Source organism: Kryptolebias marmoratus, linkage group LG1 (assembly GCF_001649575.2).
Source record: "Kryptolebias marmoratus isolate JLee-2015 linkage group LG1, ASM164957v2, whole genome shotgun sequence".
In the NCBI taxonomy this organism is placed as follows: domain Eukaryota; kingdom Metazoa; phylum Chordata; class Actinopteri; order Cyprinodontiformes; family Rivulidae; genus Kryptolebias; species Kryptolebias marmoratus.
The window spans coordinates 18,938,400-18,962,508 of NC_051430.1; the positions used below are offsets into that span (position 1 = coordinate 18,938,400).

The 24,109-nt window shown below is 38.1% G+C and overlaps 1 protein-coding gene across 1 annotated transcript in view; it reads right to left on the reverse strand.

Moving 5' to 3' along the window:
- The window catches only part of ank1a (ankyrin 1, erythrocytic a), an 88,069-nt gene that overhangs the window by 48,675 nt on the left and 15,285 nt on the right, over positions 1-24,109 (reverse strand). Inside the window, exon 2 of the mRNA XM_017413749.3 lies at positions 6,324-6,416. Coding sequence (XP_017269238.1) covers positions 6,324-6,416 — 93 coding nt within the window. The remainder of the gene's footprint in view (positions 1-6,323; positions 6,417-24,109) is intronic.

Sequence of the window (24,109 nt, forward strand, 5' to 3'; positions counted from 1 at the left end):
TGTCACTTCAAATGGCACTCAGTTTATGGGGCACTGCCCTTCTGCACTAAACTGTTCTCAGAGGCCAGGTGTTGTAAATCTGTCTGAATATCGCCTGCAGTGAGTCATTGCCATTTTTGCAGGGATGTTGTCACTTCCAAAATTTATTTTGTCTCGCTCCAGAGCACCATATAGGCCTGATTTTTGAGTGCAGTAAAGCAGAAATGAAAGATGAAAGAAGAAATGGGTGGAAAGGCTGATGTCACCCATTAGGTTACTGATGTGATAATAGACAGAGTCTTGAAGCTTCACTGCATCTGTACTTCAGCTAAAGTGTCTTCTTTTATTCCACAGACTTGTTGACAGCGTGGAGGCATCTTCATCTGCTCAGGTTTGCTGAGTCAGATTATCCTTCTTCCTCCACAACTCTTAAATACATATTTGATGTGTCTGCCATGTTGTTTTCCACTTCAACACTTATAATATTACGGCTCAGTGGACAGATGCTAAGCTGACTGCCATATCTGAGATTGACGCATAAAGATAAGTAATAAAGAAAGAGCCTCTCATCAGTCAGGGGAGCGCAGCCCAAATAAAAAATAAATAAATAAAGATGGCTTCAGTCACTTAACTGGCTCTTCTAAACTATTTTAATGCTGCCTTAATGCAACTAAATATCCACACGCACATTCAGAAATCCTCTCACATCAACTCAGTCACGCACACATTCACTTACAGTACGGTGCATGCAGGTGCATAACACACACACACACACATCCATCACGCACACAGATGCAGCTCACAGCATCCTTCCATGTGCAAGCATACAGTTCAGGCAGCGGTATACTCAAACTGAACAAGGCTGTGACTTCTGCCCACCAACAACACTGAGACAGAAGTGTTGACCTGAAGGTGGAGAGAGAAGCTGATCAATAAAGTGAGGTAGGTAAATTAGAAACTGGATGTTGAATTAAATAGTTTGGGGCACTAAAAACAAACCCAAGCCAAGACAGGCCAAATGTTACTGCTGAAGAGAGTGTCGTTCCAAAACACTGAAGATACAGTCAATAAAGGACATTTATTACAACCCAAACTAATTATAATGTATTTTGCATCTCTTGATACCTGAAATACCCTCATACTTTCTTAGTAATACTTAAACCAGGTGTTTGTACCATTAATTCTTGTTAGTTTTTATTTATAAAAATGGGTTGTTTTCATTAGTTATTTTTTTCTATATATATTTTAGAGTGCACTAAAATGCAAGATGAGTTTTGCATTTGCTTCACATTATTAGCTGCTAGACCTCCACCAACTTGTCTTGCCAACTTAATGTGTTTACATGATGATTAAGAAAAAGAAAATGAAAGGTTAACTTTATCAGGTGGTGCCTTCAATACTCTTGAAGCACAAACAGAGCCTCTCTGTAAATTAATGAGACGATCCACTTCTTTATTTCTGTTGAACATTTTATTCCCGGACAGAATCACCAGGTCTTCATCACTGATAATACTGACAGGTTGGAAGGAAAAATGTTGGTAAATATTTGAAGAATGAGAAACTGAAGCTGCTGCACCTGCTGTACAGACACAGGTCTGAACAGATTATCCATAGCAAGTTGAATTTTCACCAGCTTTCATGTTTTTTAGACACTACCTTTAGGAGTATACTTCCACCTTGACCATGCACTCTGCGCATTCATCTAACACACATGCACATGCACGCATGCATGCACATTGATTGTTTCTGTCTCTCTTTTTGCCAAGTAAACATTCATTCTCACACACTCGAAAAAAGGATCCAAAGTGTGTTGGGGTTTTAGTAATAAAAGCAAAACAAACATTATTGCTGAACAGTTAACCAAAATAAATACAGTTTTTAATTACAAGTAAAGAAACACAATAAACAAGATTATCTGAAAATAATACTAAGTTGAATTTATCTGAACAGTCATGTAAAATAAAAAGAACTGAGTAAAGTTTATGATTCAAATAAAAAAGAAAGTTCCAAAAAGATAATTCATTCTTGGAAAACTGAAGAAGTGATGACTTCCTGAAATCACAGGCATCTTCTCATTTAGTGGGAAGTTGATAACACTGAGACAAAATAGCTATCTTTTATTAGCATTTAGTTAGAAATGCTAATATTCATGTTTTTACACAGTCCTTGTACATGAAAATGCATTACAGCTGAAGTTGTGGTCTCGTTTGAAGACCTATAATGAATAAGGGTAAAAGATAAAAATATTGCCCCACATGGTTTAACCATTTGACCTCAAATAAAAAATTTGCAAATCAAGTTACTTTCCTAAATTTTCAGTCCATCATTGTGGAGGCATTGCCTGCATTTAAGGAGTCCTTTAGGTTAAGATTATTTGGAATCAATCTTTGTGAGCCAAATTGATCCCATGAGGCACCTCACTGTTGCAAAAAGCCCCAAAAGATTAGTTTCTGACAGGTCAGCGGATGAGGAGAACCTTGCTCTTGTGTCTTCTTCCTGAAGTTGGTGTTAGGCCAACTGAGACTGAATTACAAGAATGCTGCCGTCAAATAAAAGCAGCAAACCTTTATTCTGAATTTTGTGAAGCTGGTATCAGTAACCCTTGGACAAAAATGAGTTACAAAATTTGAATATGTTGTGGCTTTTCACATGTAAATTGCACTCTGCCCCCCCTAGCCGAAACAAATTACAGCCAACTGCTGGTGGCTGGATGTGAATGGGCTTTATAATGTAGTCTGCATCTACAGTTGGCTGGGGAGCAGCTGGAAAAGAGAAACTGAGACGGAGGAGAATTTATGTAAGCGAGCAGAGTGTGACAGTTTGCTTCTTTTTTTCAAATTGAGTCCACTATGCAGGCGCACTGTGACGAATGGGGCTTGGCTCTCTGAGCATCTGTCTCCAAGGACTCACTGAGGGGTAATTAGAGCTGTGGGATGACAAAGGATATTCTCCAGACCCACTAACTATTGATGGTGGCAAAGGGGGATGAGGCCTTTACACAGACCTTTGACATCTCGCAAATCTGACGTACAGGAAGGGGTGGGGTGGGATTTGATAAAGCATTATATTTTTTGTGTAAACTAAATCGGCCTTCAGAGAAAGAGTCATGATTTGTGTGACCAATTTGAGGGTGAAGAGAAAGTTTTATATTACCAAACTGTAGACTGGTCAGTCTACATGATGCTACTGAATGATTTGGGTCTTATTTATTTAAAGAACCCAAACCAATGCACCATTGGTGAATTTCTGACATAATAAAAAAAAGACAATAAAAGTCTGGATTTTGATTTTTACATATTTTGCACAAGCCAAATGAGGACAATCTTAAAACTCCCAGGTTTATACACCACATGTTAGTTTTGTGCCACTATAAGCTCTGATATGTCTGGGTCTGGACATGGGAAATCACATGTGTCCTGTGAAGTTGACAGGAGATCTGTTGGGTTTTTTGGATAGCAAGAGTTTAACTTTGTCATGATAAAGTTGAAATTTGGGGAGTTTGAAGAGGTTTGGGTACCTCTTTGTGCTCCTCGATGTGTTCACAAACAGTTGGGGACTTATCAAAAAAAGTATTGAAGTGCATATGAACAAGATGATCAATGTCAGTCATGTTGGTGTCGGTTCTCAGTTACCCAGGAAGTGGCAATCCTACAAATGGAAAAGAAAAAAACTGGGCCTAACTTCTTGTTTCTTAAAAATCAACATTTTGGCATTATTGTTGATCTTGCCTACTCGCATAAATATGCGAAATTTGAAATTTGATGAACACCAGATAATGTGGGCACATTGAAATCATGTCTGTTTTGCATAAATGGAATCAGAATCAACTGATGGTGTATCAGCTTCTTACAGAGGCGTCCTATCTCATATTTAAATATTTTGCCTACTGTCTCTTGTGATTTCAAACTATGGGGCAAAGGATAGGATGACTGAATTGTTTTTATATGTAGCACAAAGGGAAACAATAATCACTTTAGGTGGCAAAGTAGACTTCCCGTTGTTCAGGTTTTACTTATGATGCTGCTACTCTTAACTGAAAGGCACTTTATTCCCACTCCAAATGATTACATTAAAATAACTGGTCAGGAACCCTTGGTGTCACTATTTTAACGTGCAAAATACCCATATCATGTCATTTTTCAACCTGCAGGTTAGTCCAACTGGTCTCAACTCATTGACTGAAGAAGATGCTGAAGATTATCTGCAGGTGGTGTCTCCAAGTAGCTTTTAAATCTGTGACTGTGATATATACATATAGATAAAGATATAAATAAAAAAATAACTATCACACATTACTAAAAAGTAAGTCTCTTGGAAAAAATCTGTTTTTGTCACACTGCAAGTCACAAATGTAGATCATAACCCACAATTGAAAAAAATATGATAAAGGGCTATAACTTGTGTTAAAATGTTACGATAAGGGTTTCTGACCAAGCTTCAGTGTGTGCTGTGCTCCTCAGAAATTTTTTTATCACTTTTAACTCCAGTTTTGAATTCTGGCCTCAAAGATGATGTGTGTAGGTCTCTTCTGCTGCCCAGAAATCACTATAATCTTTCTCCAAGCTAAAACACAAGCAAAATAATTAATATTAGATCCCCACCTTGTGGCTTGTAAGGCATGATTTTTAAAGATGGCATCATTTGAAACTATAAAATACTGTTCTGGGTCTTTAGAAATAACTGCATATCAGTGGTAGTGATAAAAGGATGTTATCTGTAATCCTCACAGACAAAAATCAACAAAGAAGAATACTATCTTTCACACGCTCAGACAGAAGGTTAAACGGCATTCAGAAAAAAATAATAAAAAAAACATTGCTCAGTGCACACACACACATTCAGGAGCATCACCAAGGGAAAGACTCCATATTGTTGTACTGTATGTTGGGCTGTTCACTTGTTTCCATGTGTTTCCTTTATTCTGTTAAATGTGTTTATCTCGTCCTCTTTTCCTGTTTCTTCCTAAGTCTGTGTGATTTCAAATGCTAAACATAGTTTACTTCGTAAAGCTACAAAGTTTCAGTAAAGACAAATCCAATTATGCTCCAAAACAATCGGGAGCAATATGGAGATCAGGAGAATAGAATTAGGGATTTTCGCATGAGCGCAAGGGGGGAGCAGTAGGATCTGAGAGGGAAATCATCAGGGGCAAGAGTCGTCTGGAACAAGTTTTCCTGCAGCTTGATTGCACTTAGATGATCTCTTTTCCTACAAATGAGAATGGACTCAAGATCATCTATTATACAGGTGCAATAAAACCTTTTGGCAAACCTATCCCAGACTGTTTCAACAGATAAAAACGGACTAAAGACAGGCACAGCACATAACAAACTGATTCACAGGAAATACACGCAGCCACAATACACAACACCGAGACATCAAAGGCAAAGGCAGGCGCAGCCACAACATCCACAGAGATCAACAGGAACGTCCCAGTCTGGAGCACCGACACAACACAGAGAAATACAGACAAGGGTGCAGATCGTGCTTCGTGCTGCTAACGAACAGACTGAAGCCATGCAAGGAAGGAAACAAAGCATGCGCACAAACTCGCTAATCGGAGCAATAAGACCGATCCTCCGAAACACACACAAACACATCCTTACACAGTTTTCCCATCATCCCACTCTCTTTCCACACACACTCACACGTAAACTTTGAATTAAAGCTAAACACAAACACAGAATGACACGAGCATATTGTTTAAATCAGAAGAACCCACAGGAAAAATACTTGGATTGGTGTCTATTATAGCTACTGTTAACTGTGGTGAAAAAAACTTATTGTAGGAAGAAAAGCAACTTATTGAATCAAAACTATAGGAAAAACTATTAAAATCTACAGTATATTTTGCCCGTGGACTCTTTCCATGTAATATGCTGCTTCATTTGAAGGAAATTAAATACAATGATATAGATATTAATATATATAAATATACAGAGACACACTTAAGTGTAATTATGTGAAACAGGGAAACTAAAAAAAACGCAAAACAAGACAAAAACTTATTTTAAAAACAAAACCAGCAAGTTAGTACAATACGTCAAGCAAGGACAGGAAGAAAAGAAAAAAAAAGGTCCAGCCTGATCCCACGACACCTGACTGAATCAGCTCACAGCACAACAGCAACACTAGAAAGTTAAATGAACCAGAACAACAGTACCAGAAGCAAAACACAACAAAAACAAGAGATAAAGATAACAAAAACAACAACAGCAGAACACCAACAGTGACACAAACTTTAGGTGACAGATAAAGGGTGATAAAAATACTTAATGTGTATACAAATACATATAGATATAAAAAGACAGGAAAAGCCAGAGATACGTGTTGCTGGTATTTACTTCATCATCATAGTGCCATACTCCTTGGCCATCCGGCATCTCAGAGCTCACACTACTGTCCTGATCGATTAGCCAGCGATGCACAGCGTGGGCCTAAAGGGACATACGACATAAAGACAGAGCGCAGTTAATCGCAACAGGGAGAAGCAGTGAGATGGAGAGACAGGAAAGAAGAGGAGGGCAGGAAGAGGACAGCAGCAGAGTGAACAGAGGATAATGGCGAGAACAAGAAAAAGATTCAGGAAGGAACAGGTGAACATTACTTTGAGATACAGAGGAAACAAAGCAGGAGGAGGAAAAGAGGAACCACCCAGACTCCACCCTGTCCCACCCCACCTTGATTTCATAAACACCCCTGAGGGAAGCAGGTCATGTTAGGATGAGTGGCATGAGCACAAAACATGAGGATTTCACAATCATGATGATGGAGGTGGATCTGTTGAGGATTTCTTGTTGCTCATAAATGGATCATATGTGTCAGTGTGGAATACCGCAGTTTACACGGTGAAGTGTGTTTCCTTACAGGACGTTAAGTAAGTTTCATCTGAACATTAATAAAGTGAACTTACCTCAAATGCTCATATAGCAACCACTTATGTAAAGTACAAAGATCACTATGCAGAAACTACTTTAAAATATATCCCTCATACACGAACAGAAAAAAGGCACACATAGATGACAAAAGATAGTGTGTGATACCATTTTTCTGCAGTTTCACAACATCAGAATGTCAATTTTCTCATTATACGTCATGGATTCACAGCAAAATATGCAAAAATAAATATCAGGTACAAATAAAAATGAACAAAAGCAGCCATCTAGACAACAACCAGGTAAACAAGTCCACACCTCTTTGTGATTCAGACTAAAACAGAGCGGAGAAAGTGAAAACACATTTATTGCTTAATGGGATGCGGGAGCTACAAGGATCTCCCTTCATTAGCTTTGCATGCCACTTGGGTACCTTTAATTTTGTTTGGTTCAAATTTCAATCAAAGAAAATAAGTCCAATAGGGAGGAAACAAAGACAAGAAAAACAAAGAAAGGAAAAGGACCCAACAGGTAAAAATTAATATCAAAAAGCAAGCTCATAACTCATCAATCTGGTCAGAATTAAACTCTATTTCACCAAACTGAAGTCATCCAAAGAGCTACCTACTGTATAACCATCAAGATAATAATTATTTAAAACATTTCCACAGAACCCCATTTTCAAAAGATTTGATCTATCCATTTAAATTTTGGAATATGACAGTTTTTTCAACTTGTAGTACACAAGTATATATTATATTCTGCATTTGGGTATGCAAACTACAAATATATGACCTTATAGGTTAATAAAACAAAATAGGTATAAACAGCCTCCACATGGTGCGAAAACCACTCAATGCCCCCTCATGCCCCCCAAAAGACACCACATACAACCCACAATTCAACTCAACATGATGTCATCTTTCCCATCTTCCTTCTCCAGACAGACAAACAGCGAAGTCTGCTCAGACTCACGCCGCTGAAAGTCAGATCAAAGTGTGGCGAGCTCCAGCCCCCGGTCACCCTGAAACACACATGGAGCCCCGCACACTTGCGCACACAACAAGCCCCATCTGTTACTCTCGGCGGTTGTTGTGTCAGCACCGAAAACAACCCAACACAGCTCCTTTTGTGACGCTTGCTGCCCCTTTGCGACAGAAATACTTGTCAAGATTTGCAAAAGGGTGAAATCGCAGAATCCAGGGATTAATTATCCTGTCACGGCTACTACGGCGTATTTACTATACGCAAGCAATTTTGGAGTACAGCTTGTGGTTTTAAGATGTAGTGATGCAGGCTGTCATACCATTTAGCACTTCAGTTGTTGATTGAGGGAGATGACCAAAGATTACAGACCATGAAAGGGAAAGTGACGCTACAACGATCAACACATACAGGTTTATGTACAGGAAAACCTACAACAACCAGTTTTAGAGTTTCTTAAAAGAATTGTTTTAAAGATTTGTGGCTATAACATGTCCACTTTATCTGATAATAAACGACCCAAATCCTGAGTTGATATGAAGCACATTTTAAACAGTAGACAAAGTTCATCCTGGTGAAAATTTTAACTGGGAACTTAAGCCCTAATCTGAAAATATTCACTTTCAGATGCAAGAAGCAGTTTCTTTCATTATTTCCTCACATTTCTGGCCTGATGCCGTTTGACCCATAAAACTGGAAGAAGCACTCATTCACACAGAAACAAAGCAGAACCTTGATGTGAGCCTGTAAACACAGATGCTGGTAAAGCAAATGGATGGAGTCACCTTCTGTCAGCCAGACGGTGATGGTTAAGACACTAGAAATCAAAAAATACTGTAAAAACAGGTGACTATAAGATACAATCAGAACGCTCAACAGTTTACTGTAAAAGTTACAGTTCCTCCTGAATTGTCTCTAATTTCACTTTGCCTTTATTTGTGGAACACACAGCAAACAGAGGTCTGAGGAAGGGGTTTGTTTGTGTTAATGTCTGCCTGTGTCTGGTTTTGTGTATGTGTGTGTGTGTAGCGGTGTGACGCGCAGGGCCGTCAGTCACCCAGTTTATGTTGAGCTACAGAGCGTGGCAGCTTAGAAGAATAATTGGATTAAGCAGCAGACAGCTTGTGATGACATAAAGGGGGCGACCGGGTGCAGGATGAAGAAGATGGGGAGGAAGGGGGAGGCAGACTCAGGCAAGGAGGGGGAGAAAGGTGCTGATAAGTTTAACGGGTCGTTTGCTCTGCAACTTAAGACAGCCTCAGGACAGTGAACAGACACACAGAGGGAACTCAAACCGATCCGCCTTCAATTAAACGAATGAAAGGATAATATTTTTCTCAGCCACTACCATTAAACTAGCCAAGTTAGACTTTAACTTGTACGAGTAAAGCAGAAAAAGAAAGATTTATATTTCGCTTGATCACCTCTGTAGTCAGGTCACTCCTGAGGTCATTATTTCTACAGCTTATTTTTCACTGCATAGCTGCTGAATGAGGGCAAAACTGAGGCCTTGTCCACACAGAAATGTCTTTTTAATTATCGTTTCTAAAACTATCCTTGAAACATGGCACCAATTTTTTAAATTCACACAAAAAAACACCCAAAATGCCAACAACTACGATAAGAGCTTTATGCTCTATTTAAGAGAATGTTATTGATCACCAGCCTTGTCTGCCCATTGACAGCATACAAAGGTTTTTCTGTAAGAAACTAGCATCTGCAGCTCAAACACAAGCATGAAATCTGTGGTTGTTGTTGTTCTGACTGTAAGGCTTGGGCTCATAGCTTAGGTAATACCTAGTGGTACTCTTGTGGCATTTTTGTATTTTGTATTGTTTTTATTGAATGTTTTTAACTTTTGTATTGAGAAGCACTTTGTGCATCATTTGGCTGTTGTAAAGAGCTCTATAAATAACTGTTGACTGATTGATTGATTGACTAAGGTTAGAGGTGGGTCTGTGACGTCAAAAAGTTTTCAAAAGGGTGTGTTTTGGTGTCATCCCCGGATCATTTCAGATTTTATTTCCTTAGTATAGACCTGAACATTTACTGCTCTAAAATAAACCCTTTGTATTTCTATTTGAAAAAAAAGAGCATAACATGTTAACAGTCTGAATATTAGACCGAAAAATATTAGAAAAAAGCTTTGCATTGAGTCAACTCAAACCAAAAGTCATAAAGCTTAAAAAATATTACCATAAATATACTTTAACAGATGGAAGTGGAGTTGGTTTGCATCATTTACCAGAGACCAACAGAATACAGGCCCAATACAAATGTTCTGTGCTGCCTCAGTATATCAAACTGTCCTTACATTCAAACTGCGGTTCTGTCTCCAAACGACTGTAAAAAACTTAATATTTTCTCTAAAACAACTCTTCTTCAGTTCCATGTGTCTTATTCCTTCAGTGAATCAGCCTCTCCCTTGATAATCCACCTTCCTGTCCATTACCCTCAAGTGCAGGATAAACATTGAGTAATCAAGTTCTTAATGTCACATGTCAAACTCACCCAATGCTTCCCTGTGAAAGGCTGACACAGTATCTAAACTAAATGGACCCTACTAAATTATTCAAGTCCTCAGGAAGAAAAAAAAATCAAATGGAGTTCTACCAAGAAGGCCTCTTCATCGAGGTGGCAGAGATTGTGAGACTAATGTCTAATTCATATGAACCTCAGTTAATATTTAAACTGGATTTAAATGAATTCGCAAGAAAAGCACAGTATTTACAAACACCATAAACTACCAGAGGGAGTAACAGCAGGAAATCTGTAGTTCAATCCGTAACGCACCCCTGAAATTTGAATGTGGGATTTATAAAATGAGCAAAACTCTTGAGCTAAAGTTAAACAGTTGTTGAAGATTTTTTTTTCACAGCTACTTAAACAATGACTAAAATTTTAGATGTCATAAAAATGATGTAACATCAGTCTTTCTTTACTATTTAATTGCTAATTTTGTCAAATACATGTACCCAACAACACTAAAAGGTATTTGATCTATATTTTTCAGCATGGGATCATAAAGCACAAAATGGTGTGAACAAGTGCAACAGTCATAGTGTTACTTGGTAGAAAGTGTTCGGATCAGCCTGAATAATAATATTTGTCTGTCGGCTCCTGCACCCAGCAGGAACCAGCCTGAGCTCCATCAGCAGAGTGGTTGTTTCTGGAGGGGGCACAGGTGGAACCGGCAGGTGGGATGAAAGGAAACGACGGCGCAGTCACCTCTGCCTTCTTTTCCCCTTCTATTTCTGTCTAACCCTTCATCTGGATTCACATTCTGTCTCTGGTAAAGGTGCACACTTTACATACAGAATAAATCTGAACACTCTTTAAACTGCACACTATTGAAACAAGAATGTGCCCTGCGGTAGATGTGGATATCTTTATGTGAATGAACTTAAAAACCGATACAACATAAAATAAACTTGAGACATTTTTAAGTTGTAACATTTATTGTTGAATAATGTACCTCTTTCTGCACACTCAAAAGTTCAGATCACAAGGCATGATATTCTCTAGTCTGCAGCTGTTCGTTTGCAGCTTCTATGAGTTGTTTCTTTGTGCGACATTGGTATAAAATCTGTCCATTTTGGTTCAGTCTCACCGCTCTCGTGTTTTTCAACCTGACGTAGCTGCAACAATGCATAATGTAAACAGAAACAGAAAGCACTTTCTTTTAAACACATGTTCAATTTTAATTAGATGCCAGCAACACACAAAACAAATCACAACAACACGTTTACCTCTAAGTTGCATCACCTTGCCATTTTTGTTTAGCAATAACTTCTGGGAAAACAGGAAATTTGGAGGGAAAAATCACATTCTTGTGATTGGATATCAGCTTCTTGATAGTTTTGAATAGATAAATAAGTTATAAACTCTCACCCATTCATGTACTTTTGAGCTGATTTTGAAGTAGTTTGTCTTGTGGAGGACAGTAATCAGTAATTCTCTCACTGTTTTACGAAGCCTACAGTGCCATCAGCCTGAGCTGGACTTCTTTACTCAGATAAATGTCCCTGATATTTTGTCCAGCCTCTCCTGACTCCTCATGTCCTCCCATCTGCCTCAGAGCCTGTGGAGGTCAAAGGTCAGATTAGGATCCTTTGAAGTTCTCTGCAGCAGAGAGAAACTTCACTTCCTTCTGATCTTTAACTCTGTCCTCTTCTGTCAGAGAACACTTATCAGGTGATTGTTGAGACGCTGAGTGGCCTTTTCAGTCCCATAATGACCTTTAAAATCCCCATTGATGCTGATAATGTTATCATTTATAGAGTTCTAGTAAGGTTCATTTTTATAGGATTACTTAAATGAAAAAAGCTGCAATTTTTTCCAGAAGCTTCAGTGATTTACAGTAATAATAATATAATAAAACTGAAAAAGACAGTTTAAAATTTCTTTAAGTGCCCCCCCTCTCATTTCCCTCCTCTCTCCACAGAAAACCGTTGCTCTTCCATCTCAGACTATTTTTACCCACTGTCGCATTACCATAATAAAACACACGCATGGCAAGAAAGATAAACTCAAAGAGACAGCGAAGCCAAAAACCTGGATTTGAGAGGCTTATTTTCATCTTTCTATTTTTTTTTTGTCTTTTATTCTTTTATGTTGCTCTTTTCTTTTCGCTCACAGAAATGGAAAGAGACATGCCTTTTCTTCCAGCCTGCGCCTCATTATGGCGCTTTTCAGGTCTGCTCCTTTGTATGAGCCCAGCCCAGAGCCATGCGCAGACAGAGTGGAGCAGCCGGTGGATTACCCGGGCTCACGTCAACACGTCAACAGAACCGGCAATCAGGCAAAGCCGCCAACGTTACATGCTTTTAATAAGTGTAGCCAAGGAGTCATGCTACGACTAAACCAACATGAACAGCAGCTGTACCACATTCTCAAGTGTAGACAATAGATTTAGGTCCGACTCAGACACGCTCATCCCAGTGCTGAGCTGAATGGTTTACAGTTTAATGAGGCTGGGTGTCGTCTCAACACACAAAGTATCATACTTTAGAGATTAGATGTATGTATGTGATTTTCCTTTCTATTGGTCATTGAATAACCTAAGATCATCTGCTTTCAAACCATCAACATGTGGCATGAACAACATAAATTAAATAAATTCAAATTTCTCAAAATGAGATAAACAATACTAATAAAAAATAATAAAAGAACAAAACAAAAGCTACATTCATAAAACTTTTCTCCAGGCACAGACCCACCTGTTTAAAGCTGAGGTGCTCCACACTTCTATACAAATTATTTGGGATGCACTACACTGGATTTCAGCCTAAGATGATAATACCCAGAACTCGCTGCAGGGATCGTATGTCCTCTCTGGCCTGGAAAAGCTTGGGATCCCCCAAGAGGAGCTTGAGAGTGTTGCTGGGGAGAGGAATGTCCGGGTTTCCCTCCTGGACTTGTTGCCTTTGCGACCCAACCACAAATAAGAGAAATAAGATGGCTGGATGGGTGATAACACCCATATGTAAACACATTGTTATTTACTCTAATTGTTTTAGATCTTTTATGCATTTAAATTTACATAATTTCATACTAATCTTTTTTATTTTTATGATGGCTCAGTAGGAGGTCAAGATATAATACTCTTTGAATATAAAACAAATAACATTAATGGAAAATATAAATAGGCTACTTCAGTTTCTGTGTGAAACATGACTTAATATTTTACCAGTATTTGTGAAATCCTTCTACTTTAACAAGTTAAGATGATCATCAATTCTGTCAGTAACCCTAATTAAGACAAATTTGACTCTGATAATGTTAATTTTGTTAAAGTAACTGATTTCCACACAAATCCTGACACTGTTTTTCTCTTGAGCAGCTATAAAGCAGATAAATGTCAAAGCTTCCATTCTGTTAACTGTGCAGCATAGTAAGTCTGCCCAAGATATTGACAATTTATTATCATCAAAATATCACTGTGGTGTAATATCAATATCACAGAGAACTGCAATAAATTACAGAGAAAAACACTGCCTAAATTCTCACCCCTGATTTAAAATAATAGCAGCCAAAATGCTAAAACACACAGAGAATATTGTGAACATCGTGATGACAGAAAAAAAAGAGACAGAAGCAAGGAAAATGTAAGTTATTGCTGGTTTCGGCATTAAGATATTCATCAATATTGCAATTGTATGTTTTCATCATACTGTGAAGCCTTATGGTTTCTTTTCAGCTTGCTCTCAGTGGTAAAAAGTCCTACAAAGTTATCAAATAAGTTTTCACCTCCGCTGGGCTCAACTCCTACCTCCAAAACATTTTGTCCTAACAGAGACTTTCATGAATCTATAGACTAGTAACCAAGTTATTAATTAATCCTTGATGAAAGTTAGAGAGTATTCCTAACTTAGACAAGTTGTTTATTCTCAGGCACATCAAATAAAATTTTTTTAAAAAAGCCACAAAAGCAAGATTTCTGCTTTCAGCCTGAGATGCTTCACTAAATGACAGCTACATTATGTCAGGAAAATTACGCACAAGTTACAAAACTTCGAAATGTAAACCAACATATGCTGGTCACAGAGGCTGTAAGAACAGATCCTCTTATGTTGCATTTTGAAAGTGTAGCCGTGAGTATTTATTCATGCATGCATTTCCTGAAACTGTGCGCATGTCTTTGCTCAGCACTTGGCAAAACAGAGCAGGAGTTTCCGGTGATCATCCATCAGAGCTGAACTATCACCCTCTGCTGCTCCCTCCTGGGACAGAAAGACGGATGTCTTCTCTTTCCCTGCTGCATGTAGCGCTCTCTAAGCCTCTCTGCTGGGGGAAGACACTGTTTCTTCTACCTGTTATTGTTTACTCACACACACAGAAACAAGGACACCTGCACACATGGACCCACACATACAAAACCTGCACAAATGTAAAAAAAAAAACTGGTCTCAAAGCAGCTCTGTTACTACGAGTGTGCTTCAGATATTCCTGTAAATGATGTTACGACTCATCACTTTAAATGATTTCTGCAACAACGTGGTGTTACATTTCTGCCACTCAAGGAAAACAAGAAAAATGTGTAAGTGCTGCTAAACCCAGATTGTTTTTTCTCTTGCATTTGGAATTGATCATCTTCAAGTCTAAATATCTTCTCATGCCTATAAAGGTCCCCAAATTCTGTGTTGACAAGTGCTGAAAAATTCCTTTAAACAGACTTCAAATAGACCTGAACTAAAGCATCTGGATTCTAACAGTTCTGAGTCTGTGTCTACAATGCCAGAAAATACTGCAGAGCCATAATGTGAAGAGCAATAAAACTCTATGGATGGCTCCTGCAGTTCTCTTAAGACAAAGGTTTATTGCAAGCATCCTTGATTAGATTCACCCCTGGAAAATTGAATCTGAAGGGTAATATTCACAGTACGATGAGGAACAAAAACAGCAGCCATTCAGCTGTGAGAGAACATTAAACCTAATCTCACGGGTAAAAAAAACAAATTATCTATAAACTCAACTGTTAAAAGGAGGAGAAAAAAATATAGAGGAGGTTCTTGTGTGTGGGGACTTGGATGAAGAGGCAGGAATGTTTGAAAAGACATGTTTAAATTTAATGTGAACCTTGTCTTTTTGTGTTCATGTGACCAAAAGAGTCCATCGTCGTCTTTAGTTTTAGCTGCTTGTAGGGCCCAAAGATTGAAAACAGAATCCACTAAACAACTCAGAATGTCAGGGAATTTCTTAATATGTGAATATGAACTAACAGATTCTGGGTTTTCTTGGTGGTTTTTTTTTCACAGTATATAATGATGTTCATAATGAGCAAGAGTCTATTTAAAGCCTGCAGCCTCCTGCAGTCTCTCCTGTCTGTGTGATGTGATGTGAAGGAGAGCGAGGCTGAAGGGGGAAGACGTTACAGGCATCCAGAAGTTACTACATTTAACGCCAAGTACAAAGTTTATACCAAACGATGTCTATTATTTGTAAAAACAAGTTTTCAGCAATTTTTGATGGCACATACTTGACAAGAACTGGAAGAAATGTGACAACCCGGACTTATCTAAACAGAGAGGAAGCCAGCGATCGTTAAGTATCACTTCGTTTAAACTCGTTAAAACCATGCCAGCAGAAGCAAGACATGAGTTTATTAAAGACTTTGTGTGTGGCTGTATGTGCTGACTTGGATATTTCTCTAGGAAAAAAGAAAATAAAGCTCTGACCGTTTAAGCGAAGCATTTTGAAAACACAATTATAGCTTCCATCAAAGCCAGGTAACGCTGCGTTCAAGAAGCAAAAAGGTTTTCAGCCAAATGTCCAGAGAAAAAATAAAAGTCTTTATCCTCAAAACAACAAAGACTTCAGTCCACTATTCCTCTACCCCATCATCATCATCATCATCATCATCATCATCATCATCATCATCATCATCATCATCATCATCATCATCATCATCACAGAGTCAAATAGGACACTCTTATAATACATCACAACAGTTTTCCATTATTTTTTATGTAATAATTATGATTTATACTGAATTTTAAATACATTTGTTTAACATTTTTATTTTACAAAAGGAAGAACTTTATTAACAAAACAACTGGAATGTCTTTATTTATAAATGATTTTCAGATTTATTTGAAATAAATACATAAAGCACAAAATGTTCTGTTGAACTAAACCCCGTTTTGCTGTTTTTTGTTGAAATTTATCAATATTCATACAGTTTTTAATAATTTATGTACCACATAAGATACCTTTATAAATTAAAAAAATGTGCTAAATAAAAAGGGATTTCAGCAAAAATAATAGAAAAAAACAGAATTTAAGAAAAATTAAAAATAGATTTCATTGGGTCCTGCACTTGTATTGTCAAGAAAAAGAAAAGCTAGCACACAAAGATAAAAAAACTTTGCTGTGTTCTATCATAAATGTGGTTTGTATATAAAATCTGAGATAAAAATCTTTACTTCTTTCCTCTTGCCTCTCTCCTGATGATAAGTCTACTAATGCAAAAAGGAAATGCTTGCTTTTAGAGCAGGCTTCTGATGATAGGAAAGGTTTCTGAACGTAGCAGAGACAAATCACAATTCATATCCGAATGTACAACAAAGACTTACTTGATGAAATGTTTATGCACAATTACACAAGGTAATTCATCAAACTTTAAAATGGCTTCGCCTCAGAGGAGAAGGAGGATGTGAGAAAGCTCTGAGCTGCATCAACATTTAACTCATTACTCAACAAGTCAACCAACTCACACAGGATAGTCACCTAACGTGGCAAAGCCTTGTTAGGCTACACATGTAAAATGTTTTCATAGATTATATCTTTTTTTATAAACATGTGTTTTAATCTCTATGTGGCTGAGCTCTTATCAAACAAATTTAAATAATTTGTTGGTTTAATCCAAGCTGCCATTTAAAAAATAAGTTAGCAACTCAAACTTTTATTATAAAACTAGAGATTAAAAAGAACAACATTTCTTTTGAATGCACTTCAGTTTGGTCAGATTGATCTCTGAATTGGATTAAAATGTGAATCTGACTGTTTTGGACTGAGGCGGATTATATGTAATTGGACCCGTTTGCTTTTCTGTAAAGTGAATCAATATCAAGCTATGGTTTAGTTTTGTATTATTTACAGTAAATGTCTTTACGCTTCCATCTTCAGTCCCTTTATATGTTTATCTCTCTGCAGTATGGCCTCAAACAGAAGTGAAACACCTTCATCAATAACACACACAAAGCTGTTGTTTTTGTGTTTTTTTTTTGGATGAACATGAGGTTGGCATGATGAGCTCCTCACTGCAGCTCCTCCCTTACTCTATAGTCAGCACTAATGGCACGTGGCCACACATGTGCTCACTGAGACAGGAGTTAAGATACATGAGCCCCCACTTTTACACACCCTTGGACATACCTTTACATTCACCTTTGTATCAGAGTAGCCCTACAAATGTCTGCAAAAATGACCTACACAAGCTACGTGTACTGTAGGGTTTACATTTAAAAAATTCCCTTTAGCACACAATGACAGCTGAATGCATCTAAAAATAGGCCTCCAATGGCACCCCGACTGTCATCTTTATGCCTTTCGTTGTCCTTATCAGCCGTGTGGGGCTCACACAGTTGGTGGAAAGTCAAGCTGCTTTCATGGAGCTTTCCTCTTTTCAGTTACGTCACCTTCTTTCCTCTGTGACCTCTCTCACTTCTCTTTGATATTCCCAACCTGCATCCCTAAGCTCATTCCCTTTTTACTCTCCTCCTCTTCATTCTCTTTATCCTTGACTTTTTAATGAGACACTCGGAGAAGTGACACACAGCAGAACCCAGAGAGAAAAGAAGAAAGAGGACATGAGGCCACGTCCCAGAGGACAACCTTTAACTCAGAACCTGTGGTGACATCTATACCCAGCAACACATGACAAGACAGAAAGGACAAACAGAGGCAAATGTGTAAAATTAAAACAAGACAAAAATGTAACAACACCCTGCAGTCAGAAGGTTTGCACCACTACGTGATGGACCCCGAGAGGGGGGGAACTGCCTGTTCTGCAGAGCTGCTGTGTTTAATCAACAATTGTTCCATTTTTGTTGATGTTGCTTCATCTTGATATCAAGTGATTAATATATACAGTTATTCAAAAACAAAAATTACATAATATCTCAACTTCTAAAGATCAAAGACAAGTTTTTCATCACATCACATCTACCAATCAGAGCTAGGTAATGTGAGATAATTTCAGCAAAAGTTGCTGATTGATTTATCACTATTTTACTAGTGCATTAAAAGAGATTATTAGTTTGTTTATTGGTAATGTGGACAAATATCTTTTTAATAATACAGCATTCATCACATTTGTACCAAAGAATCACGTTGACTGTATCTGCCGTCTGCACACAACTGTTAATGGAAGACATGTTCTTATCATCATTAAGACTACAGGGTGGTATACCTGGACAAAAGGTACTCTTTGTTTCACTAGAGAGAAAGAAAAAATACTACTTTATGATGTTGCCTCCATACATGATGTACTGTGGTGTCCTGGTGTGAATGGACTTTAGAAGTAGGTAAAAAAGCATCCATCAGTGTTACAACTATTAAAAATTTGAAGACAGTCAGGGTGGATTTGTTATGAACGTCCTGTTCTGACTCCTTTGTGTGTTTTTTCTCTGTAGAGCATGCCACTGTTCTTCAGTTTCTGAATGCCATCAACAAACCTGCTCCCACAGAGAGCTTTAAAGTAAAAAAGCTAACAACAAGCACCAGAGATTTGTCTTTTTTTAGGTTTAAACAATTAATCTGTGTGAAGATCACAGTTCCTGCTTTTAAACTTTAACACATACTGTCATTCATTAACCTTCTTTCTATAATAGTCTAATAAAAGAGGACATATTCTTCATATTCTGCACACCTGTTATTTGAGAAAAAGATAAACACCACTGTTCTCACAAGGCATGTTTTCCCCTTCCAAATGAGACACATAAAACCACACAGAAACTCCTAACCCTCAGCAAAGCCTTCTGAAACGGAAAGGAGGGGCACTTGAGCAGGAATTTGATGCGCAAAAGTGGCTTTGAGGAGGTTGTCAAAGCGGAGAACATATGACGACGCACACATGGAAAAGACGAGGTCGGATAAAGGGCTAAACAGAAAGAAAAGCAGGAGAAAGTAAAAAAAATGTAAACATCTTGAAAAGAAGAGTGCTGGACAGAATCAGAGAAAAGGACTATTGAAGAGAGGAGAGGAGGGCTTGAATGTGATGAAAGCAGAGATTGTAAATGAAACTGTACTCCATGACAAGGGTCAAGAGGAAGGAAAAAAATCAAAGTGAGAAGGTGATACACTGTTGGCTCTCTAAAGGAGCATGTTTGTGCTGGGATGCCCAGTGTGTGGGAAAATACTTGGAAAACAAAATGGGAATAAATTATCGTGGGCAAGACGAGCTGTTGAGCACAAATATTTGGGTTTAAAGTAGCTTTCTGCCTGCTGTCTTTCCAAAACAATCTTTTCATTTGTCGTTTCTAAAACTGTCCTTGCTTTCATCCATAACGCAGAAAATGACCCAAAACATTGTAGTAACGATACCAGGCCTGTATGTGGTGCTGTAACGCTGCCACAAAATTACACCGGAAACAGGAAACAAGACGTGGAGCAGCTGCTTTAAACTGTAAACACAAGTTGAAGGTAGCAAAAGGAAGAGCAAAAACAAAATCCTTTTTTTATGAACTGGGAACAAAGTGGAACTTCTACTTTATACCTCATTAAACTATTAACTATGAGTCGTGTCAGTCCAAATACTCAGATGTAACAGACCAAGGCACGGCTGGAAAGAAGGGTTTATCAAAGCACATCAGGGTAATTTATTTAGATATGTGTTGTTCTTTTAAAACTAAGCATATAATTAATTTTTTTAATGTACACTAGATGTACATTGTATATCTTATTCTGCAGTGTTTGCTTTATTACTGTTTACAGCTCAATAAAGTGATAAAAACCTTTTTGGCTTTTTGGGTTTTTATGCTGCTTCACTCAATGCAGTGTTATTGTTCATCAGCCTTGTCTGCTCATAGAAGTATTGCAGCATACAAAGGTTTTGATGTGTTTTTGTTTGTTTGTTTTGTATTGTATTATATTTTGCACATGATGACAGTAATTACAGTGCACTCTGAGTACAAATTAAAAAAATAAAAAGATGAAATAAGCTAAACTATAAAAATTGTAAAATTGCTGCTCTGTTCTGTTCAGAAAAGGACAAGAGGACAAATGCTGCTTCAAGACTGCTGAATGAAGGTTACTGCCTTAAAAAATGGTCTCAGCATAAACAAACTGTATCACCAGAAGCAATGTCTTGAAATAGTTTCACTCTTAGACAGCACATTGGCTGCCTTTTTTGTTAATAAATGGAGCATGAAAGAGAAATGAGAAGCTGAGGAAATAAGTTCGATGCCTATAACCTTACACCCTCTTCAGTCTGTTTCAGACTAATACACACATGCACTCATTGCACCAAACACACAACTTAACCCACTTCCATTTATCTTTTAAGATTTTTTTTCCCCAAAAAAATAAGCTTTTTTAAGTAACTATGTCAAACATGTCTTTCTGCCTAATTTGTATTCTCACACTGTTACTCTTTCATCATAACAGAGGTGTCCTTTGTATTTTAATAACCTTGCTTATGCAACATAGAGGAGGTGTATCTTTAAAAAATGCTGCATAACTTCCCCCCACAGTACACCGTTCAGATCCAACGGAGCGTGTTTTTTTCTCTTTTAGCAATGTTTCAGGATTGTCAGGTTTGACCTGACTTTAGACTGATTAATCAGACAATTTAAAAGCATAAATGAAGAATAAAAAAACATGTATGTAAATCTCTTCAGTCTATATAGATCCCACGATCTCTTCAACAGAAGTCAGGGCTGATGGGGTATTGTCTTTGCAGTCTCAAATCTACAGTAAAACTTATGTCAACTGTTTTAAGCTTCTGCCATTAACTGCAGTGCCAAATCCAAAGAGAGAGGCTGTTTGCATAGAAAGAATTCAGTAAGAGGTTTTTAGTTCAAGTTCAGATTCAATAAAGATGATGTATACACTAAAACAGTTCATGACCGTAGACCAAAATGCTTCCGCAATTGATGTAAAACTCAGTGGCACTGTCCATGGTGCTGAAGCCAAAGACATTTCTAATACCAACACTTTCCTCACTCCAGCTTTTGCTGCAGTTTTATCTTGTATCAGTTATGTTCTTTAAACAATAATCTCAAATCTTTACCAAACTAGTGCCTATCAGCTGTCATTGTGTGAGAGGCGGGCTAAACCCTGGACAGGTAGCGAGTCCATCACAGGGACAAATAGAGACAAACGAGACAGACAACTATTCACACTCTCACTCACACCTAGGGACAATTTCAGTCATTCTGTGTATTACAAAATGCCAATAAGCAAAAACTTGTATTCCTAAGAAAACCAGCAGATTGCATAAAAAATTAACTTTGGCACAATTCCCCATACACACATGCTCAGTAGAGTTACACAGCTGCACCATTACCTAAACATACTACTTTTTTTTAACAAAAACTCCTGTAAAACATATCATGCACAAATCCAATTAAAATTTGTCCTAAAACATTTATGAACATACAGAAGAACAAACATGAAAGTGAATGTGTATGCATGGTGGTTTGTCTCATCTGTCTCTGTATGGTCATGTGATGGACTGGTGATCTGTCCAGAGTGCAGCTCGCCTCTAACCCGATGACAGCTGGGAGAGGCTCCAGCCCCCCCTGCGACCCTGAACAGAATCAATCAGGTATGAAGGAAACGTCACAGTCATGCTGAGTCAAGGTGCCCTTCAACAATCAGCCTGTTGGAGGTGAACACATGAGGGAGGGTAAGGGGCTTGTGACCTATTATATGAATAAAGTGAAGTACATGAATGTATATGAACATGTTCACTGGCTGCAGTCCAGCACAATTGTGGCTATAATATCGATAGAAGTACTATCCTGCACCAAATGAGTGCAAAGAAATGTGATGCTGGTATAATATTGCTGTCATGTACATTGTGAGGGATATTTTATATATAAAGAGTTATTCTGTAATAGTAACTGAGAAAGAATGTGTCCAGTTTTTTTTTTTTATTATTTAAGTTACATACTGTAAGTATACTCTGAAAATGAGTAAGAATAACAATGACACACTGCAGTAAAATACAGTAACAATACCATCTGCAAAGCTATCATCCTAAATAGTAACAAAAAAGACCCAGATTTATTCAGAGTATTGATGCAACATTTGGCTTTGTCATGAAAATAAATCATCTCTCTGTGTTGTAAATGTCTGTGTGCATTTTGAGAACTGGAGGACGGAGCTCACCTCTTCTGCCATTAAATCATTCATGACCCTGCAGTGCTGTGGACCACACTGTGCCAGACCTGCCTCCGCTGATCTGCATCTCTACTCTGACAGTAAACACACACACACACACACACACTCACACACAGCCAAACCGTTTCAAGCTCTGCACCAAAACTTGCGCACATTTACAAACACGCAGGTAGTCAGTTGATTTGTGTCTCCCTGTTTCAGTTTCATTCACCTGCATCCTCCACTTCCCTCAGTGGCACTGAAAAACATGTTAAAATTTTTTTCCTCACTCTGATACTGTTTTTCTCTCTAAGGCAGTCCCCACACAATCAATCAACATTGTGTCTGTATTCATGAGGCCTGCAGAAAGTCTGCCAAGGCGTGTTGGATACCAATCATTAGCTTTCTAGCTTTCTCAGGAAAGTTCATCCTTTGGCTGTCAGTTGGTCCTCCCTTGGACTAAAATTTCTTTTAACCTGTTAACACCAAATGAACCTCCTCATCTGCGTGAACATATCTCCTCTTGGGATTAGGTCCTGCTTAATGAAAACCTCACCACTGAGTTCAACATAATATACTGTGCTGATGTGGTTATTTATAAGAGCCAGCTAAGTAATCTGTGAAGAAAAGACGGTGTGTGTTTTGAGTTTCTTAGGCATACTGTGCAGAGACCATTAAATCAGATTATTTAAATCATTTCTTACATGATTGTTCATTCACACTGAATTTAAAATTAACAAAAAGCTGAAACTTCAAGAAGATTTAAAAATTATATCTATAAATTTTTAACTTCTGCGCCATCTCCATCTCGCTGTCGATCACCTTGATGACTGAACGAGTGCTGAATTGCTTAATGAATAATTGATGACTCTGCGTAACAGTATTGCAGAACAGCTTTGAATTGCTGCACTGGATCAGAGGGGGAGACGGGTGAGAACACAGACTGTGTGTGTGCTGCACGCTCGGCTGCTATCTGGGGCAATGTGCGACTGTGTGAGTATCGGATAAAGATGGAGTCCTCCGGGCGTCTCAGCCGAGGCGACACAATTGATTTTTTTTATGAGAGAAGCGCAGCTCCAAGTCCTACACACCACCACCGTCCTCACTCTGTGTTTTACAGGTGATTCCTGAACCAACAGGGAAGAGAGGCTCACTATATGGACCACACTGTGCTGTCAACCTGCTCAGATCAGCACCAAATCACTGGGAGGAGAAATAAATCTGATCTGGTTCTGGCCAGCAGAGGGAGCTCCCTCAGCTAATAATCCATCTTTTGGTGATTAAAAGACATAAATCCAGGCAATCAAAATGACATATTATATATTATGGATTAGCTGTCTACTCCAAAAGTTGTTATCTGTCAAATTAATCTCTATAAACTTCCCCTGAGGTTAATAGTTTCTTACTAAGCAGCTTTTTCTTATTAATATTGCTGTTAAGTAAGA